Genomic DNA, 26,665 nt, shown 5'->3' on the forward strand with positions numbered 1-26,665 from the left:
TCCCCCCCCCCCCTTTTTACAGGCTTCAGTGGCTTTAGAATTATGCTGTAGAGCATCATGGACTTGTGTTTCTCTCCTCTGCAAGAAATTTAGTGCCAATTCAGAGGGGATCCAAGAGGAACTATCAGAAGATTCTATTATAGAGTTTGTTGCTGAGACATGTGGAAAAAACGCATTTCTTCTGGATGTTCTCCATCAATGTGGAAGCCCTGATGTAGACACGAGCATTGTAAATAGCCTTTTGAATTGGAGGACTGCTCGAAACTATCTTGAAAGGTTGAGTGGTCCCACACCTTTGGTGCAACAATGGGTTAAGGTATCATCTGAAGTGTGCTCTATTTTGTTAAATTTATTGTGTGTTTTGCTCTACTAAAATATTTTTATTTGCTGCAGATTAAGTGCAAAGAATTTAAGGGAGCTGATGTGGAAGATTATGCTCCTACTTTATATTCTTTGTTGTTAAAGACTTCTCCAACATGGTCAAAGAGAACAACTGGCCTCATTTTAGAGGAGGTCTGTGTCTTTTGTGATGTTAATTTTCTATACCTAGTTGTTGTTCTGGTGCTTCTTTCCTCTCTTTTTGTGGGGGTTCCCCTGTTATAATAATTGTATTGTGTATGACTTCTAAATTTTGAATTGTATGCAGGAGCTTTTTGGGTATGAAGAAATGAACTCACGTTATCCAAATATATGCAAGAAAATGCAACTGAAAATTATAGATATTCTTCTCTTTGAAGTTTATCTAACAAAGGATGATTTACTTGAGAAATCAAGGATCCTTATTTGGAAAGGAAGGGCATTGAGGGCTTTTGAGAGTGAAGGCCTTCAAAATTGTATCCAGTGTTTTTCGGAGGCTATATATATACTTGTGAGCCATTTCTCCATCACTTTGTTTTACTTTATTTTATGGAAGTTAAAACTAATGCTACTTGATCCTTGACCTATTTGGAGATGATTTTGCATTTATTGTGAAGTTCATTGAAACAGGATGAAGTATTTGCTAAATCTTCTGTCAACAGTGCTTTGACATGCCATCAACTAGCAATTGCACATTGCTTGCGGGCACTTTGCACTCAGGAGGCTGAGCCAAACTCAGAGGTGACAATGCTCTAGGGCCTGTATTCAGAAATGAACTACATGCATTTAAATGTTCTCTGTGCTTTCTTACTATCTTTGATGACACTTGCCAGTTGTATTTCTATAGGTAATCTTGGATGATATTAATCATGCGCTAGAGCTATGGTCAAATGTAATCATTCCAAGGCATTGTTCTGCAGATGAGCTCTGCGAGTTGATGACTAAAAATGCAATGCAGTTATTGTGTCAAGTTTCTGATTTGCTGTCGCTGAAGGTTAGTTTCATTATCAACAACTAGAAGTAGTAGATTCCGCACAAAGGATATGGCTCTAGGATGATTTCTAATATTGATACCTAATTGTGGTTAGCTTCCTTCATTGTGAATGCCAGGGTCACATGCATTTCCATTTTGACATTTACAAGCTCATCATCATACTACTAAAACAAAAAAATGTTCCACTTGAAAAGAGTGTTGCAATGCTATGGGCAGATAGAAGACTGAGCCATGCCCTTTGTATGTCACCAGTTGATGAGGACTTCATCTTGAAATTCTCAAAACATTTTGGTGTTAATTTCAACTCTGTTGGTTTCTGGGTTAATTGTTTAAAGGACTCAGAGCCACTACTGGTTGGATTTCGGCAGAAGTTCTCACTTTCTCATTCCATTTACCCTCAAGGAAATCATCCTGAAAATTCTTTGGGTTCTGATATCAATATTAGTCGAGTAAAAAAGGCTGCAATGGATCTCTTGTCAAGTGTAAGATCTCTTGCAATATCACATCCTGATATTTTATTTTTATTTTTTTCATTTATGTTAAACTGTGGCAAGCACAGTGTTAATCTCTTTTCCTTTCCCTCCCCCTTTGTGATAGATTCCTGTGTGCAGTCGTTCCAGTTTTCTTGCTGGGCATCTTTACTACGATTTATGTGAAAAATTCATTTCAAATGGGCAACTACTTGAGGTAACTTGTGCTATCTCTGTCTCTCTCTTATTATTATAATTATAATTATCATCCTTTTGCCTTTGGCCCAGAGTTTCCTGATCAAGCTTGTTTTTGTTTTTGCTTGTCCTTTTTTCTCTTCGGAAAGCTTTAGATAAACCCTTTAGGCCTTTACCATGACTAATTGCATGTTTGCCACTGTTTAAGTAAAATCCACTATAAATTGATTCTAAACTAATGCCAATACTGTACATGGTTGAACTAATTATCATGGATTTAGTAATCGGTGTTGGATTGGCCGAATCTGTCAATCTGTACCAAGGTCGATACCAATTCCTGGCTGATCCTGGGTTGGGAATTGGTATTGGATAAAGGGTCAAAACGTTAAAAAAGCAGATTTTTAATGAAAACAGGGGAAATTTATCTGATTCAGGCCGATCTGGATCGGTATCAGATCAGTTCGATACCAATTCCTGGCTGATCCTGGGTTGGGAATTGGTATCGGATCAATGGTAAAAACGTTAAAAAAGCTGATTTTTAATGAAAACAGGGGAAATTTATCTGATTCAGGCCGATCTGGATCGGTATCAGATCAGTATCGGCCAAGACCAATACCGATTACTAAATCCATGCTAATTATAGATTTATTTCGGAGAATTGTTTGAAGTATATCGTACTGAGTGTTTTCTACTTGAACTTTGCACAGGAAAGGAAAACCAGATTATGCTTAGTATTGTTGGCACGAAATGATATAATTCAAATGAGACAGGACAAATCCCTAACCACGAAAAGGGTTGGTGATTCTCTCTGTGTTGGAGGATATGCCCGTTCATGGGTATGTGCAACCAGTCAGGAATAATGTTGAGGTCACCTATGCCAACACCCTAAACAAAAAAAATATTAGTGGTTCTTTACCAGTAATAACTAATTGTGTTAAGATGGCCTGTGAAATGAGCTTCTTTAACAAACCATAAGATGACCAAAATTTATTTATGTTTGATCCTCTTATCAATAAGATGATTTGATCTTCATTTACCTATGAGTATGACTCAAAGGCATAGTTCTAAATCTCGCCGAAGCAATGCTAATTTTAACATGCTCAAATTGAAATAATGGGTGAAATACAGGTTCTGACACTGAAATTTTGAACTGTTTCGTGCCGTTTCAGTGAAACGATAATTTGGACTTTACTTAAATACCTGGTTTTGGGAGTTCTGGCCGAAATTTTGGCAGAAGTCATCTGTTTTGGTTTTTTCGCCTGGGAGAAAAAGAAAACATATCCTTAGCTTGGATTTTTGCTACCTCACCCAGTCACCCCATGGTGTCACACCCCACCTTTAGTTACCTGAAGACTGGTGACTTGGACACGATCTCATATCAGACAATCCAACCAAGATCTTCGATGCAGTACTTTAAGATCACAAGTTTATGAAATAAACTTAAAATCTACAAGTATTTAATAGACAATAAGATAATACCACTGGTGAATTTCTACTTATACTTAGCATATTTACATAAAAGGAATGTTTAAATGTCCAACATATCAGAGTATTATATCATAACCAGTATTTACAGAAAAAGATCAAAAGATAAGGATGACCCAAAGGGTTGAACCCATTGGTGTCACAGAGAAGAAGATAGGGGGGAGGGTCGAATTTTTGAAATGAGAACACTTGGTTTCCCAAATAAGCATGTTTTATAAAGGTTGGTTCAACCCAAAGGGTCAAACCCATTGGTCCACTCAAAATTTCCTAATTTCGGTCGAAACCTGTCGAAACTAGTGACTTGTAAAAGTCATAGGCTATAAAGTATCGGAGTCATGGGATACCGTCGAATTGTGGGAAATTTCAACGGTATCGCTTGAGTCTTGAACCATGTTATTTATGTGAAATACATGGGTTTTAGGTCAAGGATCAAGCATTGGGAAGGTCTCCCTAAGGGTCAAATGACCATTCAAATAGAAGGTCAAAGTAGGGTTTCAGGTGGTTCACCGGTTGATGCTTACCGGCTAGATGTGACCCACCGGTGAGTTCACCTGCTGATGAAACCAAAGGGTCCAAAATTGGGGCAGAATGTCTACAGGGTTTCACCAGGTGATGGTGATCCACCGGTGGGATGGATCCGAAGGGTTCATAAAGCCCACAAGATGTCCATCGGTGGATGCTCACCTGATGGGCGCCGGTGGAGCTATATCAGGAACTCCTTTGCCCAGATTTGCTCCACATGCCCTTTAGGTCCTTTTATGTAACCGTTTGTGTGTGTGGGTGTGTGTGTATGTGTATGGGTGTGATTCCATATGTGGTGTTGATCCTAGCCCCATTTCTCACTTACCCTCTTTTGGTTTGCTTACAAGTTAGGGTTTATAGTTTTAGCATTAGTTTTCATGTAGGGAGCACTCACACACACCACTTAGCTTAGGAATAGTATAGTTAGTGACTTAGATTGCATAGATTCTTAGGGTTTGCTCATTTCCCCCAATTTTGAGGTCTAGGTTACCCTAAATTTTGGGATTTCGGTTGGAGCTATATGCAATGGACTCCAATTTCACCCGTGACTACGCCAGTCCCCTATTTTAGGTGTGCAACACCTTTTCCCCAACATAGGGTTAGGTTAGGATGGGTGAGTATAGGGGACTTGGTCAATTGCACAAATTCTAGGGTTTTTGGTTGCCTAAATTGGAGTTTTTTCATGTGGGAGGTCTCCACACTCAATGTGGGTGGTTGAATTGCTAAATTCGGTCTCCCACACTGAAATCCCTCACTCCACTTGTAGATCAATTAGTTGAGCCATGGAGATTTTGATTAGGGTTGCCCTAACTTAGCTTAGTGGATAATGGGGTAGGACAGAGAGAGGGCTAGTACTAATAAGAGATAGAGAGAGAGAGAGAGAGTGTGGAACTCACCTTCAATGGGGTAGGTGACCACCCTTGCTCTTCTTCTTCTTCTCCTTTCTCCCTTCTCTTGCTATTAGTTTGGTAGGAATGAAATGAATGAATAAGAAGCTCTATCTATAGTAACTTAAGTCACTTAAGGGTTGTTTGGGAAATAAATGAGTTTTTACTCATTATTGGGTTAATTCCTTAATTGGCACGAGCTGGCCCACCTCGGGGTGACCTAATACATCAATCCACTAACTGGTAGGTTGTACCAACCATACGAGGTGTTTCGAGGTGCACGAGCGTGAGGGCTCGGGTCCCATGGCCAAATAACCCAATTCTAGCCAGTACCCTCACCGAAGGGTGTTCACCAGATGGTGTCCATCCACCGAAGGGTGTTCACTTTCGGTGGAACATGACATGTTGCTGTGTGGGGTGTTCCCTAGGTATTTGCAAGTGTGTGGGCCCTTAGTGCGTCTCACTACTAGGGTTCAGGTAACTCCCTTTTATGGTAGAGTACTTACCCTGACTTCTTCAGTTGTTTGTAGCCTTTCCATGTAGTGTGTCGGCATCCACAAGTTACCAGTGGTTATCACCTTGGGTGCATCACCTGTGTCCAAAAGTTGAAATTGGCCCGGGGTTTTGGGCACGGGTGTAACACATGGTCCCCATCAAATTGCTGGAATATGTTGCTAGGGGTTGCTACATCACTCCAAAGAGATCGGTTGTTGCATATTTGTGAAGATTTGGCTACATTCAACAGTTTTAGGCAAAAAACATAATAGACAACAGAGGTTGATCTACAACCTCAGGGTGTTGGATTTTTTTTTTTTTTGGTTAGAAATGTATATATGCATAGGTATTTTATTTTTCTTGTTTGAGAAATGGATTTTCTTACAACAAAAATGTGCAAAAATTAGGGTTAATATAAACTGAATGAGGCTCAATTATGCAACATGGTACGACGAATATTTCCAACCAAAGGTGCAAATCCAAACCACAACTATTGTATAATTGAGCCCCATTTAGATTATATTAACCCTAATTTTTTTTCTCGCATTTTTGTTGAATGAAAATCCATTATTGAAACATAAAAAAATCATCATCAAGAATGAGGTGAGTGAAGTACCGTAAAGTGATCATTTTAATTATATGGCTTTAATCATTAATAAAGAAGGTGATACAAAAATACATGTAGGACACTTTGGCTTGACTGATCTATATGGCACGTCAGGTTGACAGCCGGTACCTTATTATAATCTGTCCTTATAAGCATGTGGCTGATCTGTAGTGGCGAGTTAGGTTGACAACCAGCACTTATTATAATTAGCCATAACTTTTTGCATGGATCCTTGTGCTTGTCCTTGCTTGGAATCTCTATGTAACCGACCCTATTAAGTTGGGATAAGGTTTTGGATGTTGTTGTTTCACAGAGGATTAAAAAGGGATTGATGAGGTGGAGAGGTGCATTCAAGGTGTTGTGTGAACAAGGTATTCCTTTAAAGCTTAAGGGAAAGTTCTTTAGGATGGTTGTTAGACCGGCTATAATGTATGGGCTGTTAAGAAGTGTCATATCGATACACTGTGTAGCAGAGATGATGATGATGGTAAGATGGATGTGCGGCAAAACTAGGAAGGATAAAATAAGGAATGACCATATTTGGTTGATTTGGGAGTTGCCCCAATTCATGATAAGCTCTGGGAAATCCGTTTGAGGTGGTATGACCATGTTCAACGGAGGCTTGGGGATGCACCAGTAAGGAGTAGTGATCTGATTAATATTGAAGGAGCTAAAAGATCTAGGGGCAAGCCTAAAATGACCATAGGTCCCAAGTATTACCTCGAATAGATAAGATTGGAGGGCAGGAATCCATGTAGCCAACCCCATCAAGTGAGTTTTTACTGATTTGTTGTTTGTGCGTGTTTTTTCTCCTTCTTTTTCTTACGTCTATTTTTCCCCTGTTGCCTTTGATCAAATCCATGTAGCTGACCCCATTTTGCTGGGATAAGGTTGAGTTTTTGTTGTCTAAAAATTTCATCATCAATCATTGGGTATTTATCATTTTTTTCGCAAAAAATTACTTTTGGGAAAAGTTCATCAATAGAACTGTTGAATGTGGCCAAATCTTCACCAATATATAACGACCGATCTCTTTGCATTGATGTGGCAACCCCCAATAGTATAATCCAGCAGTTTGATGGCTGTGGTGACAAAAATCCAAGTACAGAGGTGTTCTCTTCTTTTCCCATGCAAAAGAACAAAACAGAGAAGTTTTGGTCAAAATTTTGACCTGAAACTCGCAAAACCAAGTATTTAATTCAAGTCTAAATGAAACAGGTCAAAATTTTGGCGAAACACAGAAATTTGTATGAACTTATGATTCGCCTATCATTTCATGTCAGGCTTGTTGAAATTTCGGCGAGATTTAGAACTATGCTTATGTGGATTAAACAGACAAGTTTTGGTCAAAAATTTTACCAGAAACTCGCAAAATCAAGTATTTAATTCAAGTCTAAATGAAACAGGTCAAAATTTTGGTGAAAGTGTGAAACACAGAAATTTGTACAAACTTGTGATTCACCTATCATTTCGTATCGGGCTTGTTGAAATTTCGGCGAGATTTAGAACTATGCTTGTGTGGATTAATCGTTTAACTGGAATAAGATTTTGAAGAACTTGTATCTGGCATTCAGAAAGGGATAATTTCACCAGTTTCATAATTACATTTATTCCATCACAATTGAACTTGGAAATGTTTATAAGTAGAAGACGGACGGAGCGTAAACTTGAAAAGTCTTGTTTTGACTAAACTTTGGGAAGAATGTGATTGGGAAAATCGTGGTTTCAAAAGCGTGGTCTGTGCTTCTGGTATAACAGAATCTTGTTAATAACCAAACCCATTACAATTCTTACTGTCATTAGTTAATAGCCTAACCCCAGGTCAAAACAGCTTTGTATCTTTCTTTTGTGAGCAGTATGGTTAGATATATATACATTCATGAAATAATTTGGGAAGTTTATGAACAGAACATATTTCTACACTTACAAGTACTTTAATTGGCATAAACCACAATATATATATATATATATATATGTAAAATTATTATAGAATTCATAAAAGATTTTATATTCTGTACCATGCTGTGAGTTTAGTGTTAAAGGCATTCATTATTTTATTTCTGTAACTACTTGCTTTTTTCTACCTGTTACTTTTAGTGTTTCTTCACAGTTTCTTGTACTCATTAGGCTCTTAGATATGCAAAAGAGGCCCGTCACTTACGTTTGAAGCTCTTGCGGAAGAACTTTTATTTCTCAATTGAACATCATCCAACGAACTTGAGTGAAATTGTTGAAGCCTCTCAAAGAAATCTCAAGATGTATGGATCAGTGGCTACTGAAGTATGGCCATATGCTGTGAACTCATGGGACTTGGAAGGTGGTCCTCTTAGTCCATGGAGTGTTCTTCAGTGCTATCTCGAAAGCACGTTGCAGGTTTCCTTATCTTTACCCCCCCTCTTGGGCTGTAGTTGAGAAAGTGAACATGAACTGTTTTTTGTTACATAATGTGCTGTATTTTCTCATGTCATATTTAGGTTGGGATTATCTATGAAGCAATTGGGAATGGTACTGAAGCTGAAGCTGTTTTACTTGGGGGGAAGCATATCTCTTCTATTCAAGGCTTGGATCTTTTTATGGTTGCTTTTGCATCTATCTTGGGTATGGATATTAATGTGTCCTTTTCTTTCCCCTCTTTCTTTATGGGTGACAATATTTTGTTTTTTTCTGCTTGAACAGAAGATATTTAGTGACTGAGCCTTTTATGATTTTATTCTGATCTTTATAGGGCAGATATATCGTAAAAGGAAAATTTGGGATTTGGCCGAAAATGAACTTAATGTTGCTAAGAAAACTTTGTCAGATGGCTGCACCACTATATCATGCAAGAGATGCAAGCTGATCATGGAGGCTACAATTGATCAGCAAATTGGAGATTTAACTAGAAGCCGATTTATTTGTACTACAGGGGGTCAAATTAATAGCTTATCCATTGCTCTAGATATGTACAAATCAGCACTGGAAAAACTGGATTTTTTGGAACAGGAAAACTCTTCCAGTACTTCTGGAGGACCAAACATTGACAGCACAAGAAACAGAAAAACTGTTGTTGACGTTGACTATGATGTTACCAGTATAAATGCATGCTGTGTAACAGATCAGTCAGATACCAGGAAATTTTGTTCTGTGATGGTTGAAGATGAGGAGTCACTAGGAACAAAAACTAAAAGGGGTAGAAAGCCTAGGAATGCATCAAAACATTTACATCAGGATCAAAATTTGAAAACTGACCATAATCCAAGGGTCACGCGCTCCAGAGACCAATCTAATCATAACAAGAGTGTCCAAGCTCAGGGTGCGGCAGAATCCAGATTTTCTGAACATTCAATTGGCAATCATGGGATTGCTTCTTCTGAGGCTCTTAGACAGAAAGGATCATTCATTGAATTCATCATGAATTCTAAGGCTGAAATCGGATGTGAACAGACATGCTTTTGCAAGGTAACCAATTGTTGGAGATCTCTTCTTGTAGAAGTTGCGGCAGCTGGATCAGTAAAAGATCTCATTATCGTTAAATGGGAGTTTCACCACAGGCGTCTTTCAGTAAGGCTACTTACTGGAATAGGTATGCTACTGCATAGTGGAGACATTGTACCATTTTGAGAAATTTGGATTAGGTTTCATATATTTTTGATACTCATTATTCTCTTAGAAATTTTTAGTTCACAGAAAATGGAGAATCTTTTCTTTTACTTTCCTCTCTTTATCCTTATTTTATCTTTGACATAACATTTTTTCATTGTTAGGAAAATGCATAGAAGCTCATGGTGATATTCACGAAGCACATAAAGTATTTTGGAAAAGCATTTCCTTTCTATTTGGTAGAAAGCCTTTTTGTCAAACTTATTCTTGCACTTCACACTCCCTGTTGCTTGACTTCATTGGGAAAGAAATTCCCGACGATTGCTTTTCCATTGAACGTGCAGCTGTATTGTACAACATCTGTTGGTTTTCTGTGAAGAACTACCACTCAGAGCATACCAGGTATTCTCAACGACTTTTGCTTTTCTTGGACACCAAGAATCACACAAAAATGCTGTGTACAAATGTTATGTAAATGCAAGTACATCCAGGTGTTATAAGCATAGTTTTCAAGGCCTCACCTAGGTGCCAAGGTGCTTCAGAATAGGCAAGGCCTGCACTCACTTAGTCTTTTACAACATGGCCCTTGCGTTGGCCAGGTTTTGTCCCTGGTGGGCCTCTTTTTGGGTTTGATTTATTTATTTGACTCTAGCTTGGTGGACCTTGTTGCAATTTATCATATCCTTAGAATGGGGGTGGGGGGTAGGTTTAAAGTTGGAAAATGCTACTGGGTTAAGATATGATTGTTTATTGGTTGTTTTGATGAATGTTGAAGAATGATCATTTGTTGGTTGGCGGAGGCTTCATGTCTCCTATAATCCTATTTAGTTTATTCGTTATATTAGTACTAACTAGACGTAATATATATTTATTTTTGGGTGGATAAAAGAATATTTTACTGAGTAAGGAAAAAACTAGCAACCTCCAAAAAGGGGTAAAAGGAAATAAAAACAACAGAAAGCCCGACCCTCAACCAGGGTGGAGGGAGCATAAAAAAGAACAACCCAGTGCACGAGGCTCCTGCTGCTGCAGGGTATGGGAGGGACAAATATATGTGGCTTTACCCCTTGCTTTGTAGGAGAGGCTGTTTTCAAGTTTTGAAACCTGTGACCAACATGTTGCGATAATGCAACTAACCATTGCGCCACAAGCTCGCCCATTATAAAGAAAAAGGGAGTCCCTAGGAAACAACAAAAAAACTTGTTCCTTGGAGAGCTAATGCAACAAGAAGGGGCTCTGGGTAACTTGCTTCTAACATCGAAGGCGATCAAATCTCAAATCTGCTGGACTGTTCTGGAATTGGCGGTCCATTTTCTGAGGTTGTGTTCCATCTAGATGTGCTAGAATGTGTCAAAGGCCATCTTTCCAACAATGTCACAGTCAGAAGTACCAGCAAAGGTCTTGTCCACCCAATTTCATTCTCTAGGGAAATTAAAAAAGAGATGATCCACATTTGCAGAAAATTTCAAACAAAGGCAGCATTTTTTTTGGGGGGGGGGTGGTGGAGCTTGAATATGCCTCTGAATGAGAAAAGCCTGAATTAGAATAGATCGGGTCAAGTCCCACTAGTGCTAGAGTTTATGTATTAAGGATACTTTGTGTTGGTGTACGATGTCTTGTATTCCGTCAGAGTTTAATCCAAGAAGTACTGGTGCAGCACCTCGACAGGCAGGATGGCGGTCCCACTAGCCGGTTAGCAGACCGTGGGGTTACAAGGGGGGTAGGAGGCCCCTTGCAAGCAGGGGGAGTAGGGGGGCGCAACCCCGCTCGAATTTTTTTATTTGAGGGCAATTGTGTACTTTCCAGATTAGGGTTTTTCGCTATATATTTATAGCTAGAGTTTCTTTCTCTGTAATGCAAGCAATACTGAGAGGTGTGAGGGACGAGCGCTGTAACCCTATTCTCCATTGATAATGAAGCAGGATCTCATCTCACCGGGGACGTAGGCAATCTTGCCGAACCTCGTAAATCTATGTGCATTGCTTGTTCTTGTTTTTCTATTATCATCTGCATCGTTTTAGGGTTGTGTTTCTACACTTTGGGAACTAGTTTACTTGTTGTCTTATACTATATTTGTCTTTTTCACCTTTACCTCTCAAGGGAGGTGTATGTAATTCCTCATATTATACTAGTGAAGCAATAATGGTGTGTGAGACATCATTCTCTCACATACAACATTCTACAAGTGTTTCTCTTCTCCTTTTTTTCCTTCAACCCTCTAATCATCTCCCTTCTTCTCTCTTCTCTCTCACAGTCCCTGCATTCTAACTTGGTATGAGAGTCGTGATACACGTTTCCCACTTCTATTTCCTCTTTTTGGAACACTAGGTTACAAAGGGGTTCCAAGGAAGAGACCATCATGTGAAAAGCTTGAAGAACTCATGAGATGAGCTTGAATGAAGATAAAAGCAACCCCCAAGAAAAGGTCCCATGAAGAAATAGAAGTTTGGAGCTGTTTGTAGCTCACATCAACAAAACCAGGTTTTCCTTGTCTACCGCCAAATTAATTTTTTGGGGATTTCTCTCTCTCTCTCTCTCTCTCATATCCGGCCATGGAGGTGGGGTATGGCCCTTTTGGATTTCCTAAGGCTTCCCTTCTAACCCTCTATGCTCTCGGTTATAGGAGAATAAAGCTGTGACCTCACAGCTCGATTCTTGGCTGTTTTTGGGTACTCCCCCCCCCCCCCCTTTTCCTTTTTTTACTTCTGACATGCGATTTATGGTGGATTCCAAAAACATTGGGTTGATAAGCTGTATTGTTTGGGCCTCTTGAAATGTTACTGGCTAAATGGTTCATCTTGTAGTGTGCATTTGATTTCGATATACATACATACATACATGCATATTGTTTTCTGTGTTTACCACCCTTGCAGGATTTGTTTCTGAGTATTGGAAGGAAGTTTTGGGTAGAGTGTGTACTCCTCATCTTGTGTGTTTTTCTACAATATGTTTGAAGATAGTGGGCGTGGAGAAGTTTGAGCCAATGCATTGAGTAGTGTTCATCCTACTCAGATGACTTTTGAGAACCCAAATACTTAGATTTCTACTGTGCAGTTGGAGGACACCTTCTATTTGAACTGGGCCCACTCTGTGAAGCTTTCCTTGTGGAGTAGGAGGAAGCTAAGGTATGCTACAGGTACCATTTGAGCTCTTAACCCAAAGTACTCTTAATATACAAACTCTAATAGCTAGATAGTGAAGCTGCCGACGGATGTGCTTACTGAACCAAACAATATTGCACCAAGGAATCAAAGGAGTCCGAGCCCGAATAAGGTTCTATGCAAGCTTGGAGCAAAATTAGCCTGAAGAAGAAGCAGTCCGAAACAACAAAGTCTCCATTCCCTCGAGGCATTTTAGGAATAGCTGGAAGGGCATCCCAAACAATGAGCAAGGAAGGAGAGGGAGAGGAGATCCAACCGGAGGGAAGGAGGATATCTGAAACCATGGATAGCCTATCAAAGCTAGAGGAATATCTAGATCTATCACCAACAGAGTGGGTGAGAATCCCAAGGGGGTGCTAGTGATCCAACCATAGACTGGTATCGTCACAATCATCAATACAAGATTTAATGACCCCAAACACCAGGTATTAGAGCTTCAAGATCTTTTTCCTAAACCAGGAAGCATCTAATGGAATAGGGGTGGTCCAGATGGAATTATACCGGAAAGCCCTAGACTAAATCCAGTCAACCCAGATGCTTTTTTCTCTTGCCGGCGAGCTTCTAGATAATCTTGAGGATCCCGGTTGACATCTTTGATTCTTCTCAATTCTAATCCCCTTCCTCTTAGTAAACGGTGGACTAAACCCTCTTTCATACATACCTTTACCAACAAAGCCTCACCTAGGCTCCAAAGCACCTGGCCAGTACCTTGGTGCCATGACAATTTGGGTCACAAGAAATTCCTATGTAGTTGCTTCGTTGGCAGCCTGAAATGGCTACTGTGTTGGCAGAGTTACCTCTCATTTCACTTTTACAGATGAAAGTTCATGGTGGGTGATATAGTTGATTTGAATAAAAGGAACTGATAATGTGGCCCATCTAGATAGTGTGCTATCTGATGCAGAGTTTGTATTGTGGCCGATTCACTCAACTGAGCCTATTCCATCACTATGGTCTCAGCTCAAAGCAACCAGATCGAGTATAAAAAGTTAGTGGGCCAATTTTGAAAAGCTCCGAAATGTGGTGGGTCTTTTGATCATTATTATATAATATATGAGTTTAAAGATATTTTTGTTATTTTGAAAAAAAGCTTATATTTTATTGGGTAAATTAGGCCTAGACCCCTTCAGGTTTCTGATAATTTACAGGCACCTCCCCTCCCCTTCTTAAATGCTATTGACCTCCCTTACAATTTTTTTATACATGCAAGTAGACCCTTTATTAAGTGACTGTCAGTTCATTTAAATTAAAACCAGAAAATGTTCATATAAACATTTTTAAAACCCAAAGTTTCTCGCTGGTAGCTCAAACCAATTGATGAGTGCTTATAAACATTTGTAAGTAGAATAAATGTTAAAATATCGTAAAATTTACTGCAAATGAGTGTCTCTAAGGTACCAAAATATTTAAGAAACCTCCCCCTTTTATACATAATATGGTGTTCTATGCTTCAAAACTGTATTTTGCATTTATCCTAATCATTTCCATATTTGATGTAACTTGCATCTCTCCAATACAATACAGCTCTTGAAATCTCCATATGCTGACTGATACTGATACTTTAGACCTTGATGGTAAAGATAATTTTTTTTTTCTCTTTTGGAGATCAAACCGAAATCTATGTTTTGTTTTGTTTGAAATTAGTTAATGGAGGCAAGGACCTTAGCATAGGTATCCCACCACTTGTCTCTTGGCAAAGTATGAATTCCCAAATTTATGCATAGCCTTCTTTTTCTTCATAAAACTTGAAGGCGACCACAAAAAGGACCTCTCCTTGTTTCTGTTTTTTTTGGTTTCTTTATGTGACATTTATAAAATTTTCAAGGCTTCCCAGGGTCTTGAAGTTCTGAGGTTCAGGAAAAAAAGTTTGTGGTATTGAGCCACTAAATTTTTGGTTGACTACTTTTTACTGTTTTTCACTTTAGCTTTTGGAATTTTCAATTTCGATACACTAAATATATTTCTCCCTTGGCCATGATGTTATGGTAGAGGTATTCAGTTTATTATTTGTGATCTTTATGGGTGTTTTCCATTGACCGTTGATTCTTCACCTTAAAGGCCGAAATGCCTAGGGTGAATCACTTACACACAAAAGCAGACTAACATCCAGATGGTGTGGATTGAAGTCCATGTGTGCACACATTGAAGATCTATTAAGAAGGATGGATCTTGAAGTGTAAATATAAGCTCGTGTGATGTGATGTCTTTCCCTTCTGAGTTTTAAGTTGATGAGTATTTAGGCATAAGACTAAGCTATTCGTTTTGTTTTGTCAAGGAGATTGATGCACTTCCTCTTCACTTTTATGCTTATAAAAATACATCTGTTGGGTTGACGCATGTTTCAGATTTCCTCAGTCTCTAATCTCATCTCATATCGTATGTTTTGTTTGACTAGTATCTTTCTCAGTTTCTTCTTGGTTTATTCTGATTAACAGGGCTGGCAGGGCTGGCTGTTGTGATTTGTCTCATATTCCAGCTTCCAGAATTGTCTCCTGGTTGTTGCAAGCGTTTATACTCTGCCGTGAGCTCCCGTCACTTTTTCAGAAGGTCACACTAAGTCTTGACTTGTCTTTAATCATTGTCATGATTATTGGATAACTTTAATTACATCATCTCTCAAAACATACTTCATAATATCAAATGTGGTATTTGCTTCCTGCCATTTGCTTTGAGTATCATAATTGATCCAAACACTGTATAGTTTATTCTTAGAGAAACTTAACTGAATAAGTACTATCATCAAATCCAATACTAAGAGATATCTGCTGGGGAAGAGCCTGATTCTCTTGGGTATTGCACTTCGCCTACTTAATTTAACATTGAGGGAAACAGTTGAGCCAAATGGAGAAACCGAATCATGCTTGTCTTCATTGTGTGTTCATTTTGTAAGTTCTTCTATGGGGGATTGCTTCTGGATGTAGATGTGATTATTTTCTGTACTGAGGTATTCCATTGAAAAGGCAGATTTCATAGCTAGACTGTCCAGTGATATATTCGATATGCCAGTCTAGTATTTCTCGTAGCCCGTTTTACTCCTTTTTCTATATCGACCTCTTGCCTGTTGTTGCTCCATTCCTCTTCTTTTGTAGACTTTCTTTTCTAGCCAAGATTGAAAAATAAATAATTGATTCTTTTTCAACATCTAGTGATTGTACAACAGGTTTCTAGGTTGCTTGCTGCCATATTTTTGCTTTCCACCTCTCCTGGGTTTGGTTCTTTGCCCATTTGTATTAGCGACACCCTCTCTGTGAGTCATTGGGCTGCATATTTTCATCAAGCTTCACTTGGTACACATCTCAACCACCAGTTCTTTTCAAGTAAGAGTGGAAAATCCAAAACTCAAGACTCCACAGATTTTGAGGTATGTTATCTGCACTCTTCTGACATGTTTGTCATGTATACTTTTCCAGGAAACTGCTTACTTCTGGCACTAGTTCTTTTATTGGTTGCATTTAGCGACATGAATGTTACATCATATGTTTGTTATGAGGCCAATGTGTTATTATTAAATAAAGCGTTTCAAGTGGTTATTATTCCTTGATGAACTGCCCATGCTTTCACTCCTCTACATGTGGGAAAGTCACACGAAGTGCTTCATCTGAAATTCGGACTGCCAAAATGTTAGCAAGCCTTTGGGTAGATCATGGAGGCATGGACCTTTGTTCGGTCTTTTGAACTTTCTCATTAAAGTTTTAAAGTGCATGGTCCAGGATCAATGAGCTTAGCAAAGGGAGAAGAGGAAGGAAAGGGTAGATACATGGTTTAGCAAGAACATTTTCTTGACTACCCTTTGTAGGACAAAACCAATTTTTAGGAGTGCATCTTGGGCCCAAAAAACCTAAGCCTGCATGAAAATTTCCAGCCTTGTGCCTAGAATCCCAGCCCAAGGTCTGGCCCGGTCAAGCTGGGCTTTGGGTTGAGACCTTGCTTTAAGCTAGACATAGCCCAAAGCTATATTGAATGCATTTAAGGTAGGTTTGCCACATCATATAACACATTAACACTATGTACATGTGAAGTGCACCATTGATTTAGAATAGAATATCTTGGGCTCCCTCTTCTTCCGGCCTCTTTAGCTCTGCCTCTGCTTGGAACTTCATTCGCCACAAACGTCCTCTTGCTCTTTGGCACACCATCATAGTTTTACTGCTTGGCGGGCCTTATCTAATTGCCTGCCTACCTAGTCTTTTCCTAATCCATCGGCACATCCAGGTTCTTTCTTCCTATTGCCTTTGCTGGAATGCTACTGAAGATGCAGATCATCTTTTCTTTTCCCATCCCTTCTCCTTCTCAGTTTGGAAAATAGTCCTCAAGCATTGCTAGCCGTCACCTAGAAGAGCCCTTCCCCTAAGCAGAGAATGGATTTGGGTGGATATGACCTTTGCCGGTTCCACAATCTGTGACACTATTGGGAAACTAGCTTTCTGTGCCTCCATAAACCACATATGGATGGAGAGAAATCTCCGTAGATGGACTTCCTACTCTCGATCATTCAACAAGATTTGGAAAAGCATCTATTTTGATGTCTCCTCCAAGATCGCAGCCCTCCCCCTTCACCCTGTTAGGTACTCCCCAAGGAACAAGCTTATTATTGTCTCCTGGGGCCTCCCGCCTACCATCCGCTCCCCTCTTCCACCCTTAGCCCAGCACCCCTCTCGGTTATCCATTTTCTTGGTTTTGTTGCTTTTGGTTTGGTTGCACTTCGACCTTGTTCTCCTGCATTGTAGCTCTCCTAGCATCTCCACCCCACATTTTTTAGTTCTTAGCCTTTGAGGCTCTTCTCCACCCCCTCTCCCTTTATATATTCTTCTCCTCTTGGTAATAAAATATTTATTCATCCAAAAAAAAAAATGGAAGTTGTAGGTCCTAAAATACATGCCTGAGAACAAAGGGATGCTACTGGTACACTACAGACCACCAAGGTTACTAAAGGCCTCAATTTCAAGAGTGAAATTTTAAAATTATTTACATATTCCAGCACTAACTCAAAGCCTGGGCTTAGCCCTGCTTAGTCCAATGCCTGTTGGGCTGCGCTCGGGCCTGGCCTCATCCCAAACCTAGGCTAAGGTATCCTCAGACTGGGTTTGGTCCTTTAGAGACCATGGTCTGCCCACCCCACCCCGGCTCAATTGCATCCTTACGAGTTTCAGATCGTAAGATGAAGTGACTGCACCAATGAATCAAGCTGAACACATGTTGATCCACTCTACGAACCGAAAGCGAGATCTTGCATCTTTTTTTAACTATGTTGTTAATCATAATGTCCTAAAAGTATATTTCCTAGGGTTGCAATTATCTGTCAGATTCAGTGGTCATTTCTGTGCCTAAAGTTTATGATTTTCAGCTCAATGCTTTTGGTGCATCACTGCATCATATCTGTAGTCCTGCTTAACCCTACAATTCACAGGGATTTTTTTTTAGGCAAGCCAATTCACATTCAGTTGTGTTAACTCGTGTTAATATTTAGTTTCTTTTGCAATTTTACAGGCCTCATGATACATTGACAGTTCATCATTGACATAACACATGCATCAGCATTGATTCTCTTAATATATTTTGATGTTCCAATATCAGTCTTAAATGTGCATGGCATCAATTGTAGCGTGCTTACAAATACTTTGAGGGAAAATTTCTTTACACAGACCAGAATGAACATTTATCCATCCATTGTTGGCATTTTTTTAAGTCCATTACTGAATTGTTTGAATACCAAAAAATAAAAATAATTTTTGAATTGTTTGTATCCGTTAGATTGAATGTTGCCTCATCATCCCTCTTGGCTGAGTTGAGCTTCTTGATTTACAGAATGGGAGGCTTAAACAACAATATATGGTGCAATACACATCATTCTTTACTTACTATTAAATGAAGAATGAAAGGAATTTAATTGATCTCAGAGTGATTAGTAGAGCGGATTATCTGCAAATTTCAAGAGCATATGATTGTGAGTTCCTCTTTTTATAATTAAAAGGGATAGCCATGGTGATTTGGTGGTAGCATCACCATGGGCAACTAGGTAAGTGTGTAAGTCATTGGACAATTGATTTGGTGTTCCTATTCATCCATGCCTGAGAACTTATTATTAGCATAGGAAGGTTTAATTGTTAGGTGAGGGGGGTCCAAATTCAGTTGTAATCATCGCAGAACTAAAGAAGTACCCAGCTTAATTGGTTGGTGCTGAGAATCATTTCTTGCAATCTGTCACCGACAATTGGAGCTTCTATATTTGTCTTCTTCACCCCACCCCCTTTATTTTATTTTTATCTGCAGTCAGCAACCTGTTACTGGTTTTGGTGCCTAAAATTCTAGACAGCCCATGATATTTTTAGCTACAAATCGATGGTGCTCTAAAGGACCGTGAAGATTAGCTTCTCTTAATGTACCATGAAGGAAATTCCAACTCATGCTTCTTGTTTTCTTGTATGAATGAATCAATGTCCTATGGTAGTGCCTTTTCAGTTTACATTTCTGTAAAGAGTTTGCATAATTGTCGTTGCCTCTTAAGACTATTACTTTTGTCTACTCTCTGCTGTGCATATATGCTTTTCATAATTGTTCGTTTTAGATATAAGAACTTATTATTTTCATTGTTTGCTAATTGCATCTTGGTCGTGTTTTGTTAAATTGCATTAGGTGAAAGGCATATAAAATTGCCTGCTTTAGTTTTTCATTTAATGTTTATTGTTGCATCTTTCAGGGTCCACATGCTTCTGGTTCAGATTCCACAATGCCCGAAAACTACTTTAGGTATTTGATTGTTACATCCTTGCACTTATACATTGAATGCTACCATGCTCCAAATTGTCAGGTTTGGCTAGGATATATTTATTTTACTCTAAATTTTGTTTTCTTGTTGCTGCTGCTGTTGCTTCAATAGGCATGTACCAGAAAAAGTTGAGTATCTCGAAGAATATGTGACGGACTTCTTCCAAGGCCTTCCTAGCACTACAGTCATCTGTATAAGCTTGCTTGGAGGTGGTTATGCTAGTCTGTTGAGAGAAATGCTGCATTTTCCTTCCACTTTTCCAGCATGGATGCAACTGTCACGCTTAAACTCAAAGTGCCATCCTATTGTAATGCTTCTACCCGTGAATTTGGTTTCTGAAGGTACTATTCTTTATGTCCTCAATATAAGCATGACTACCCTACAATATAAACATATTGATTTGATAGTCATGAAGTTCTTTCCGTGTATTACGACAAATGGATTCAAAAGCGTTAGTATGAGTTTATAACTGCCTTGAGAAGGAAACAACTGCAAAAGGTTTTATTGGCTAAACGACCCTTTGGAGAATTTGGAGAAGGAATTTGCATCTAATTCATTGATCTATTTAATTTTTTTAAGGGGTTGATTTGAAGAGTTTCATAATTTGAATTTTGCAGTCAGTTTTGAAGTGATGGACCAGTTGCAATTAATTAATTAATTATTTATTTTTTTGAGCATTTTTGTCTTTAAAGTGTAAAATTAATGGTACTTTTGTTGTTATGTTGATTCAAACGGTAGCGTTTTAAAGGTTTTTCAGATCAATGATGTTGGAATCATGGTTGTCACGGCATCTAGGCAACCCAAAGTGTTGGAGGGGCCTGGACAAAAGGTGATCCCAACAAGATGACAAAGGCAATTAAGGCATCCAACTAGGCAATTAAGACGACACTAGTTGTCAAGGCGCCCGGATACCAATGCGACTTCCTTGGCAAAGCCTTGACAACTATGGTTGGAATAGCTAGTGATTGTAATTTTGGCATAGGCATGCAAATCGTATTTGGGGGGGTGCAATAATGTTATGTATAAGGGCATAATTGCATCCTTTGTGACTAGACCCTGGAAATGCAAACTAGGATGCTTTCCCATATATTTATTTCTGCCTAAAAATGTATTCCCTGTTCTCAATCCTGCATCTCCGAATGCGTGTATCTGAGTAAACAAATATGAGATGTTCTAATATTTCTTTCTAATTCTATCAGCAACTCTGGATGATGATGCACTTTCTAACATTCAGTCCATACCTGAGTGTATTAACTCAAGTAAAACGTGGCACTGTCCTTGGGACTACACTGTGGTGGATGATGTAGCCCCTGTGTTCAAATTGATACTGGAGGAAAATTACCTGTCAACTGTTTCTCCTCCTATAGATACAAATGAAAACAGGTTGCTCTGGTGGACACGTAGAAGGAAGCTTGATTCTTGCCTTGGTCAATTCTTGAGGTAAGTTTTTTTTTTTGTGTGACTGCTTTCTGTGATCAATCCTTTTTGTGTGACTGCTTTCTGTGCATGTGCCGGTGTGCATGTGCGTGTTTGACTGCTTTCTGTGCATGTGCATGCCTTGTCATTTGTCAAAGCACACATGGACTACCTGTGATGATGCCTGGATTTGATTAGACCTTTTGGAATATTTGAGTTAGTTGGGGTCTGATAAAATGTCATGGGAATAATACATTCAGGGATATAGAAGATTCCTGGCTTGGCCCCTGGAAATGCTTGCTTTTGGGGGAGCGCTCAGACAGCAAACACTTGGATTCAGTACTTACAAAGCTGATGGATGACCTGAAACGTAAATGTGAATTTGATTTACATGGTAATCTTCTGAGAGTTATCCTTGGGGGTGCTGGGTGTATCTCTGGAACAGAAGCATGCGTTTCTCAGTTACTCCTACACAATGGCTACTTTGGTTGGGGTGGATGTTGTGGAGAGGAAATATCTGGTTCCTTGTCCTTTCCAAGTGCCGAATTTAAAAGTAAGTCTGGGTTAACTCGCCAACTAATAGTTGAGGCAGCAATTGAGGTTGAGGAAGAATGTAGCAGTAGAGAACCAATTATTTTGGTGCTGGATTCTGAGGTGCAGGTGGGTCTTTGGTTTTCCATCCTCTTATAATTTATTGATTCATCCTCACCTTTAATTCCAATTCTATTGCTTCTTTGGAACGATTACTGTGGTGGATGTTGAAATATTTTCAGTTAAGAAGAGGAGTGGTGATACTCACTAAGAAAGCTTGTTAAAAGTTAAAGCATGTGATTGACTGCATGTTTTTAATCGAATACTTGGCAACCCCTCTTTGTAAAAGAAAGAGACGGGCAAACTCTGGTACATGTGTGAAACCCTAATCAATTGTATTGAACTTCTATTATGTTATTTGGACTTCTAGAAATCAAGTGGCAACTTAAACTGTTAAAATGTCACATGCTTTCTCATACCAAATGAAAGATTATGTATTTCCATAAATTATAAAACACATCATTTACAAAAATAGGGAGCCTAAACGAAATTTAAACAAGAAAGACCCAAAAGACGAGTTACATTTATTTTAGGAAATGAGTTGCAAGTGAAATCTTAGTCTAAAATGATATTTTTAATCCGAGGAAAGAATTTGCAGTGATTTTTGGTATATTGAGTTGTCTAGGATTTCTGGCTAAATCTTCTCTATTAGCTTTCTTCTGGATTGTAATTCAAACTTTAGTTTAGTAGCTCTAGTGATGAACTTACAAAGTTTTAGAGACTCATATAATAGCTCTTATATTTAATGCAAAGGATGTCCACTGTATAAATTTAATCATTGACTGCATCCCCTAAGGATTGGTATCCATCAACATAATAGAAGGCTTTGGAATCTTTAATCTATTATCCATCCATGAACTTGAACCTGGAGCTTTTTTTCATGACAGGATCATCTTTGATATTTGATGGATCTAAATACTGGAATTTCCACTTTATGTTACCATACAAGAACACCCAAAGATTATAGGGAAAAAAAAGACTTTGCAGCAGAATTTGACTTAATTTATCAGAATCTGTTTTTCTGCTGTTGTCAAATTAGCGTCCAAGTTGCTGATAGCTATTTGATTCTAATTAAAAGGAAGGATTTCTTTTTGGTGGGGAGTGGAGAAAGGATGAGGAAGTTCAACCTGGTGCAAGTCCTGCTTTAAAAGGGTCCTGGGAAGAGTAGACTGGTAATGGTCCTAAACTTTGGCATTTTGCCCAAATGGGCCACCCTCAGACTCCATCCTGTGCAGTGTGTTCATGGTTTCAGGAATCGGATCGGATCAACCTGAATCGATCGGATGGGATTGGTATTGGCCCTGTCCGATCCCAATTCTAAGCTGTTATTGTTATCTCTGGATCAGTACGGGCGAAGGGTAATGAGGTAAAAGACCCGGTTTTTTAATGATAGCCAAGGGTATTTCTGTCCGATCTGGGTCGATACTGGCCGATATGGATCAGTATCGGCCCTGTCTGATCCCAAGACTGATTCCGGTATCTTTAACCATGATTCTGTGTTTCACACTGGCTGCTCACGCTTTTTACCATTGCATATTTGCACCAAGCAATGATCCCCTAAAGATGTCAGTTCTTATCATTCTTCTTGTTGGAGGATATCTCTATCTTCTTATAGTGTATGGATGTAAATTTGCCTGACCTGTTATTAACCTGTATGAAAGCATACATATTTCTTTTTTTTGTTATTCATCTGGCAAAGACAAAACAAGAGAGTGCTTATGATGACCAAAGTAGGATGTATAGAGCCAATGCTAAACCCTACTAAGCCATACAAATAATAGCTGCACAACTGGTTGAGTGGTTGGGCATAATCTTGCCGTACAACCAAATATAGCTTACTGAGGAAGGAGGAATATTTTATAATTTTTTTGTGTGCCTATGCATGTGCCTATGTTTCTTTTTCCTAGTCTAGTTTCTTCCAAGACAGCTCATTGACTGATGACTGAAAGCAGATGCTTCCTTGGGAGAGTATGCCAATATTAAGACAACAAGAAGTTTATCGCATGCCTTCTGTGGCTGGCATCTATGCAATACTCAAAACAAGTTACCGCCGTGAAGAGCAAGTTCAGAAGGTTGCAAGTGATTTTCCATTGATAGATCCTTTGGATGCATTCTATTTGCTGAATCCAAGTGGTGATCTCATCCACACACAGGCTGATTTTGAGGGATGGTTTAGAAATCAGAAGTTTGAGGTAATTCCCGCTTGCTTCCCAGAAAATCAGGAAAATTAAAGAAGTGAATGAGGTAGACAATAATAAACTTGATTAGTAGGACAAGTGTCTCTGGAACCCTGCAAGCATGTATGTATGTATGTGGTAGGACAAGTGTCTCTGGACATGCACTTCACAGTGAGGTATGCATGAAGAAGAGGAGAATCACATATTCACATATAGGCAGCCCAGAGTTTCTTACCTTATTTATGATCTGGATTAGCCCATATTTCCATGTGGCCAGAGATGGAGAGGGTATCTAGAAATGGATTTGAACAACCATTCTAAGAACCTTATAGTTAGGTCACCCATCCTTTAGGGAGGATTCAACAATCTGATGTTTATGAGGTATCATATGCAATTAAAACTTCCCTGTTTACAATTTGTTTGGTCTTACAATTATTTCAATGATTTACGATGCAGGGAAAAATTGGAATGTCTCCCACAACTGAAGAGTTGGCCATGGCTTTAAAAAGCCATGACCTTTTTATATACTTTGGACATGGAAGCGGTACGCTAGACTCAACCATTTATCTCTGCTCTTATCAGTGTCACTACTATTTTATTAACTGTTTCTGCCTGTTGCCCTACAATGTCGAGTCTTGCACCGTTTATGGCACAACCTACAGTTTCTTTACTTCCTTGATCCAGAATTAGTTAATGGAGGTGTGTTTGCATGTGGTGGTGCAGGGACACAGTATATACCTGGCAATGAGATTCAGAAACTGGAGAACTGTGCAGCTACTCTTTTAATGGGATGCAGTAGTGGATCTCTATCTCTCATGGGATGTTATGCTCCAGAAGGTGCCCCTATCTGGTATTTATTAGCCGGTTCTCCTGTTATAGTTGGCAATCTGTGGGAAGTCACAGACAAGGATATTGACAGATTTGGGAAGGCGATGCTTGGTGCTTGGTTGCAGGAAAGGTCTACTTCCATTAATTGTTCCCACTGCAATCTACTGGTGAAAGAATTTGGATCCATGGACATAAGCAAAAGTAGGAGTAATGCAAAGAAGGTTTCAAGAAGGAAGAAGTCAGAGGAGGCCTCTTGTAGTAAAACATGCAGAACCTGCTCTGGTCCTAGACCAAAGATTGGATCTTTCATGAGTCAGGCTCGAGAAGCTTGCACACTGCCATTCTTGATTGGGGCATCTCCAGTATGTTATGGTGTCCCAACAGTTATAGGGAAAAAGAAGGATTTGTAGCAATATAAAAGTGCTTTGTATTGCTTCTATTCTCTCACTATTCACTCAGAAATGTCATGCATCTTTGCACCCTTTCTTTATGTGCAAATTAAGATGGGCATCGTGAATGAATAGCATCCTGCAAGCTGCAGGTCTGTAATGTCCTCAATTGTATATAGAGTGGGAACAATATCCCTTCCACGTTATGGTAGTCCTGAATGGTACAGAAACCCCCTAAAGCTGTTCATCCATCCATGAGAATTCTTCGGAACTCCTCTACAATCCCATCTTTCCTGCAAATCGGGTCCGTCCTGGTAACATGTATGTATTGTCTGAATCAAGATGGAGTGTTGGAGATTTTGTTGGTAAGCTGGACTCAAGCAAATTTTCTATGCTTGACGTGCATTTGTGACATTGATTGATGGGATCCGGTAATTCTGGTTTCCAGAGTAAAAAAGTTGGAGAACAATGTTGTACTTTGTTGTTATTTCAAATAAACTGTAAAGAATTTTGTCCCTCTCCCCCCCTCCCCCCCCAACTCTCCCTTATTTTTCACAAATAGCTCTGGGGAGGTGCCAAAGCCTATGACAGTGGAGTTGCTGCCCAGAAAATCTAGTAGAAAGTACCAGTGGTGGAAAAATAGCGTCAAGCCATCCTTCACAACAAAACTTTACAGCTGGGAACATTTTGAGGATTTGTATTTGCACGAGAAATGCGGTAAGGGATGTTAGATTGCTTTGTGACATATCAGAGTTTGAGGTGGAAGTTATTTAATCCTTTCTGATATTGCTACAGTTATTTCAACATGCTTTTGTATTTTTGTAGTTGATTCATTTTCCCCTGGAGATGCAGTAATGCACTTCTTTTTGGGCTCAGATTTGATTCAGAAAGTACCCTTTGGAAGATAGTTCCCAGGTTATTCTGAAAAGATCTGATTATAGTGAAACCAGAGTTTCTGATGGGAAAAGCACATATTCCGACTGCTGCAATTGAGCAATATGGGTATGTAGTGTTTAAAGGAGTTCAGGCTTTTGCTTTGAGATTTGATTTTGGAGAAATATAAATCTAACATTTCTTTTGGTGTTTCATTTTTATCTTCATTTTGTACACGTTCCTTCTCTAGTGAACTCTCTTGTACACCGTTTCCAGTGTTCATTTTTCTTTTATAGCTTAATGAAATTTTATTTGTAGCCTCTCCAACAAAAAGGAAAGAGGAAAAGGGTATTGGATCTCTTTTATTTCAAGCTTAATCATTTATATATAAATTGTGTAATGTTAGCTATAAATTTTTTTTGGGTACAATGTTAGCTACAAATTTGCAGGGGGAAGATTAATGTCAAATACCAATTGATTTATGTTGAATAATATGAGAAGACCATGTGGGTTGAGACTATAGTTCATGGGCCGAGAAAGGGAATCCAGATTCCTGTCCAGAGGCCTTGATAAATTTTTTCTTTTGGCTGGCCCACATAGGCAAGCCTTCTTATGTGGCCCATCATTTTATTTTTTGGATATATGATGAGGGCACGGCCACTAACTAACCAAGTATTCTATTTAATTATAGGACCCTTTTTTTCTGTTTTTTTAAAACTCAAATAAAATTCTCACATTTTCCTTTTGGGTTCAATTACAACAGGATTTTACTCGTTGGTGTGGATTAGGTGGTCTGTGGACTTTTGTTGTGCTCATGCCTCATGGTGCTCTCGGACTAATAGCTTAAATGTTATGTCCATTAGAGTTTTTTTT

The 26,665-nt window shown here is 39.0% G+C and overlaps 1 protein-coding gene across 5 annotated transcripts in view; it reads left to right on the top strand.

Moving 5' to 3' along the window:
* LOC122086603 (separase) overlaps positions 1 to 26,157 on the top strand; it is a 31,872-nt gene extending 5,715 nt beyond the window's left edge. For 2 of the 5 annotated variants that reach the window (XM_042655536.1, XM_042655537.1), the window contains exons 8-27: positions 23 to 316; positions 394 to 513; positions 647 to 868; positions 988 to 1,098; positions 1,205 to 1,351; positions 1,468 to 1,833; positions 1,949 to 2,038; positions 8,140 to 8,385; positions 8,487 to 8,610; positions 8,738 to 9,574; positions 9,756 to 9,993; positions 15,188 to 15,299; positions 15,913 to 16,113; positions 19,450 to 19,499; positions 19,630 to 19,859; positions 20,718 to 20,958; positions 21,195 to 21,594; positions 23,478 to 23,717; positions 24,159 to 24,246; positions 24,426 to 26,157. In XM_042655536.1, the coding sequence (XP_042511470.1) occupies positions 23 to 316; positions 394 to 513; positions 647 to 868; positions 988 to 1,098; positions 1,205 to 1,351; positions 1,468 to 1,833; positions 1,949 to 2,038; positions 8,140 to 8,385; positions 8,487 to 8,610; positions 8,738 to 9,574; positions 9,756 to 9,993; positions 15,188 to 15,299; positions 15,913 to 16,113; positions 19,450 to 19,499; positions 19,630 to 19,859; positions 20,718 to 20,958; positions 21,195 to 21,594; positions 23,478 to 23,717; positions 24,159 to 24,246; positions 24,426 to 24,940 (4,872 nt within the window). In that variant the 3' untranslated portion in view covers positions 24,941 to 26,157. Of the gene's footprint in view, positions 1 to 22; positions 317 to 393; positions 514 to 646; positions 869 to 987; positions 1,099 to 1,204; positions 1,352 to 1,467; positions 1,834 to 1,948; positions 2,039 to 8,139; positions 8,386 to 8,486; positions 8,611 to 8,737; positions 9,575 to 9,755; positions 9,994 to 15,187; positions 15,300 to 15,912; positions 16,114 to 19,449; positions 19,500 to 19,629; positions 19,860 to 20,717; positions 20,959 to 21,194; positions 21,595 to 21,707; positions 23,441 to 23,477; positions 23,718 to 24,158; positions 24,247 to 24,425 lie in introns of those variants that run through there. The other 3 variants (XR_006142489.1, XR_006142488.1, XM_042655538.1) reach the window with 3 other exon arrangements.
* The last annotated feature ends 508 nt before the right edge of the window (positions 26,158 to 26,665 follow it).

This window comes from Macadamia integrifolia, chromosome 8 (genome assembly GCF_013358625.1).
Source record: "Macadamia integrifolia cultivar HAES 741 chromosome 8, SCU_Mint_v3, whole genome shotgun sequence".
NCBI lineage: Eukaryota > Viridiplantae > Streptophyta > Magnoliopsida > Proteales > Proteaceae > Macadamia > Macadamia integrifolia.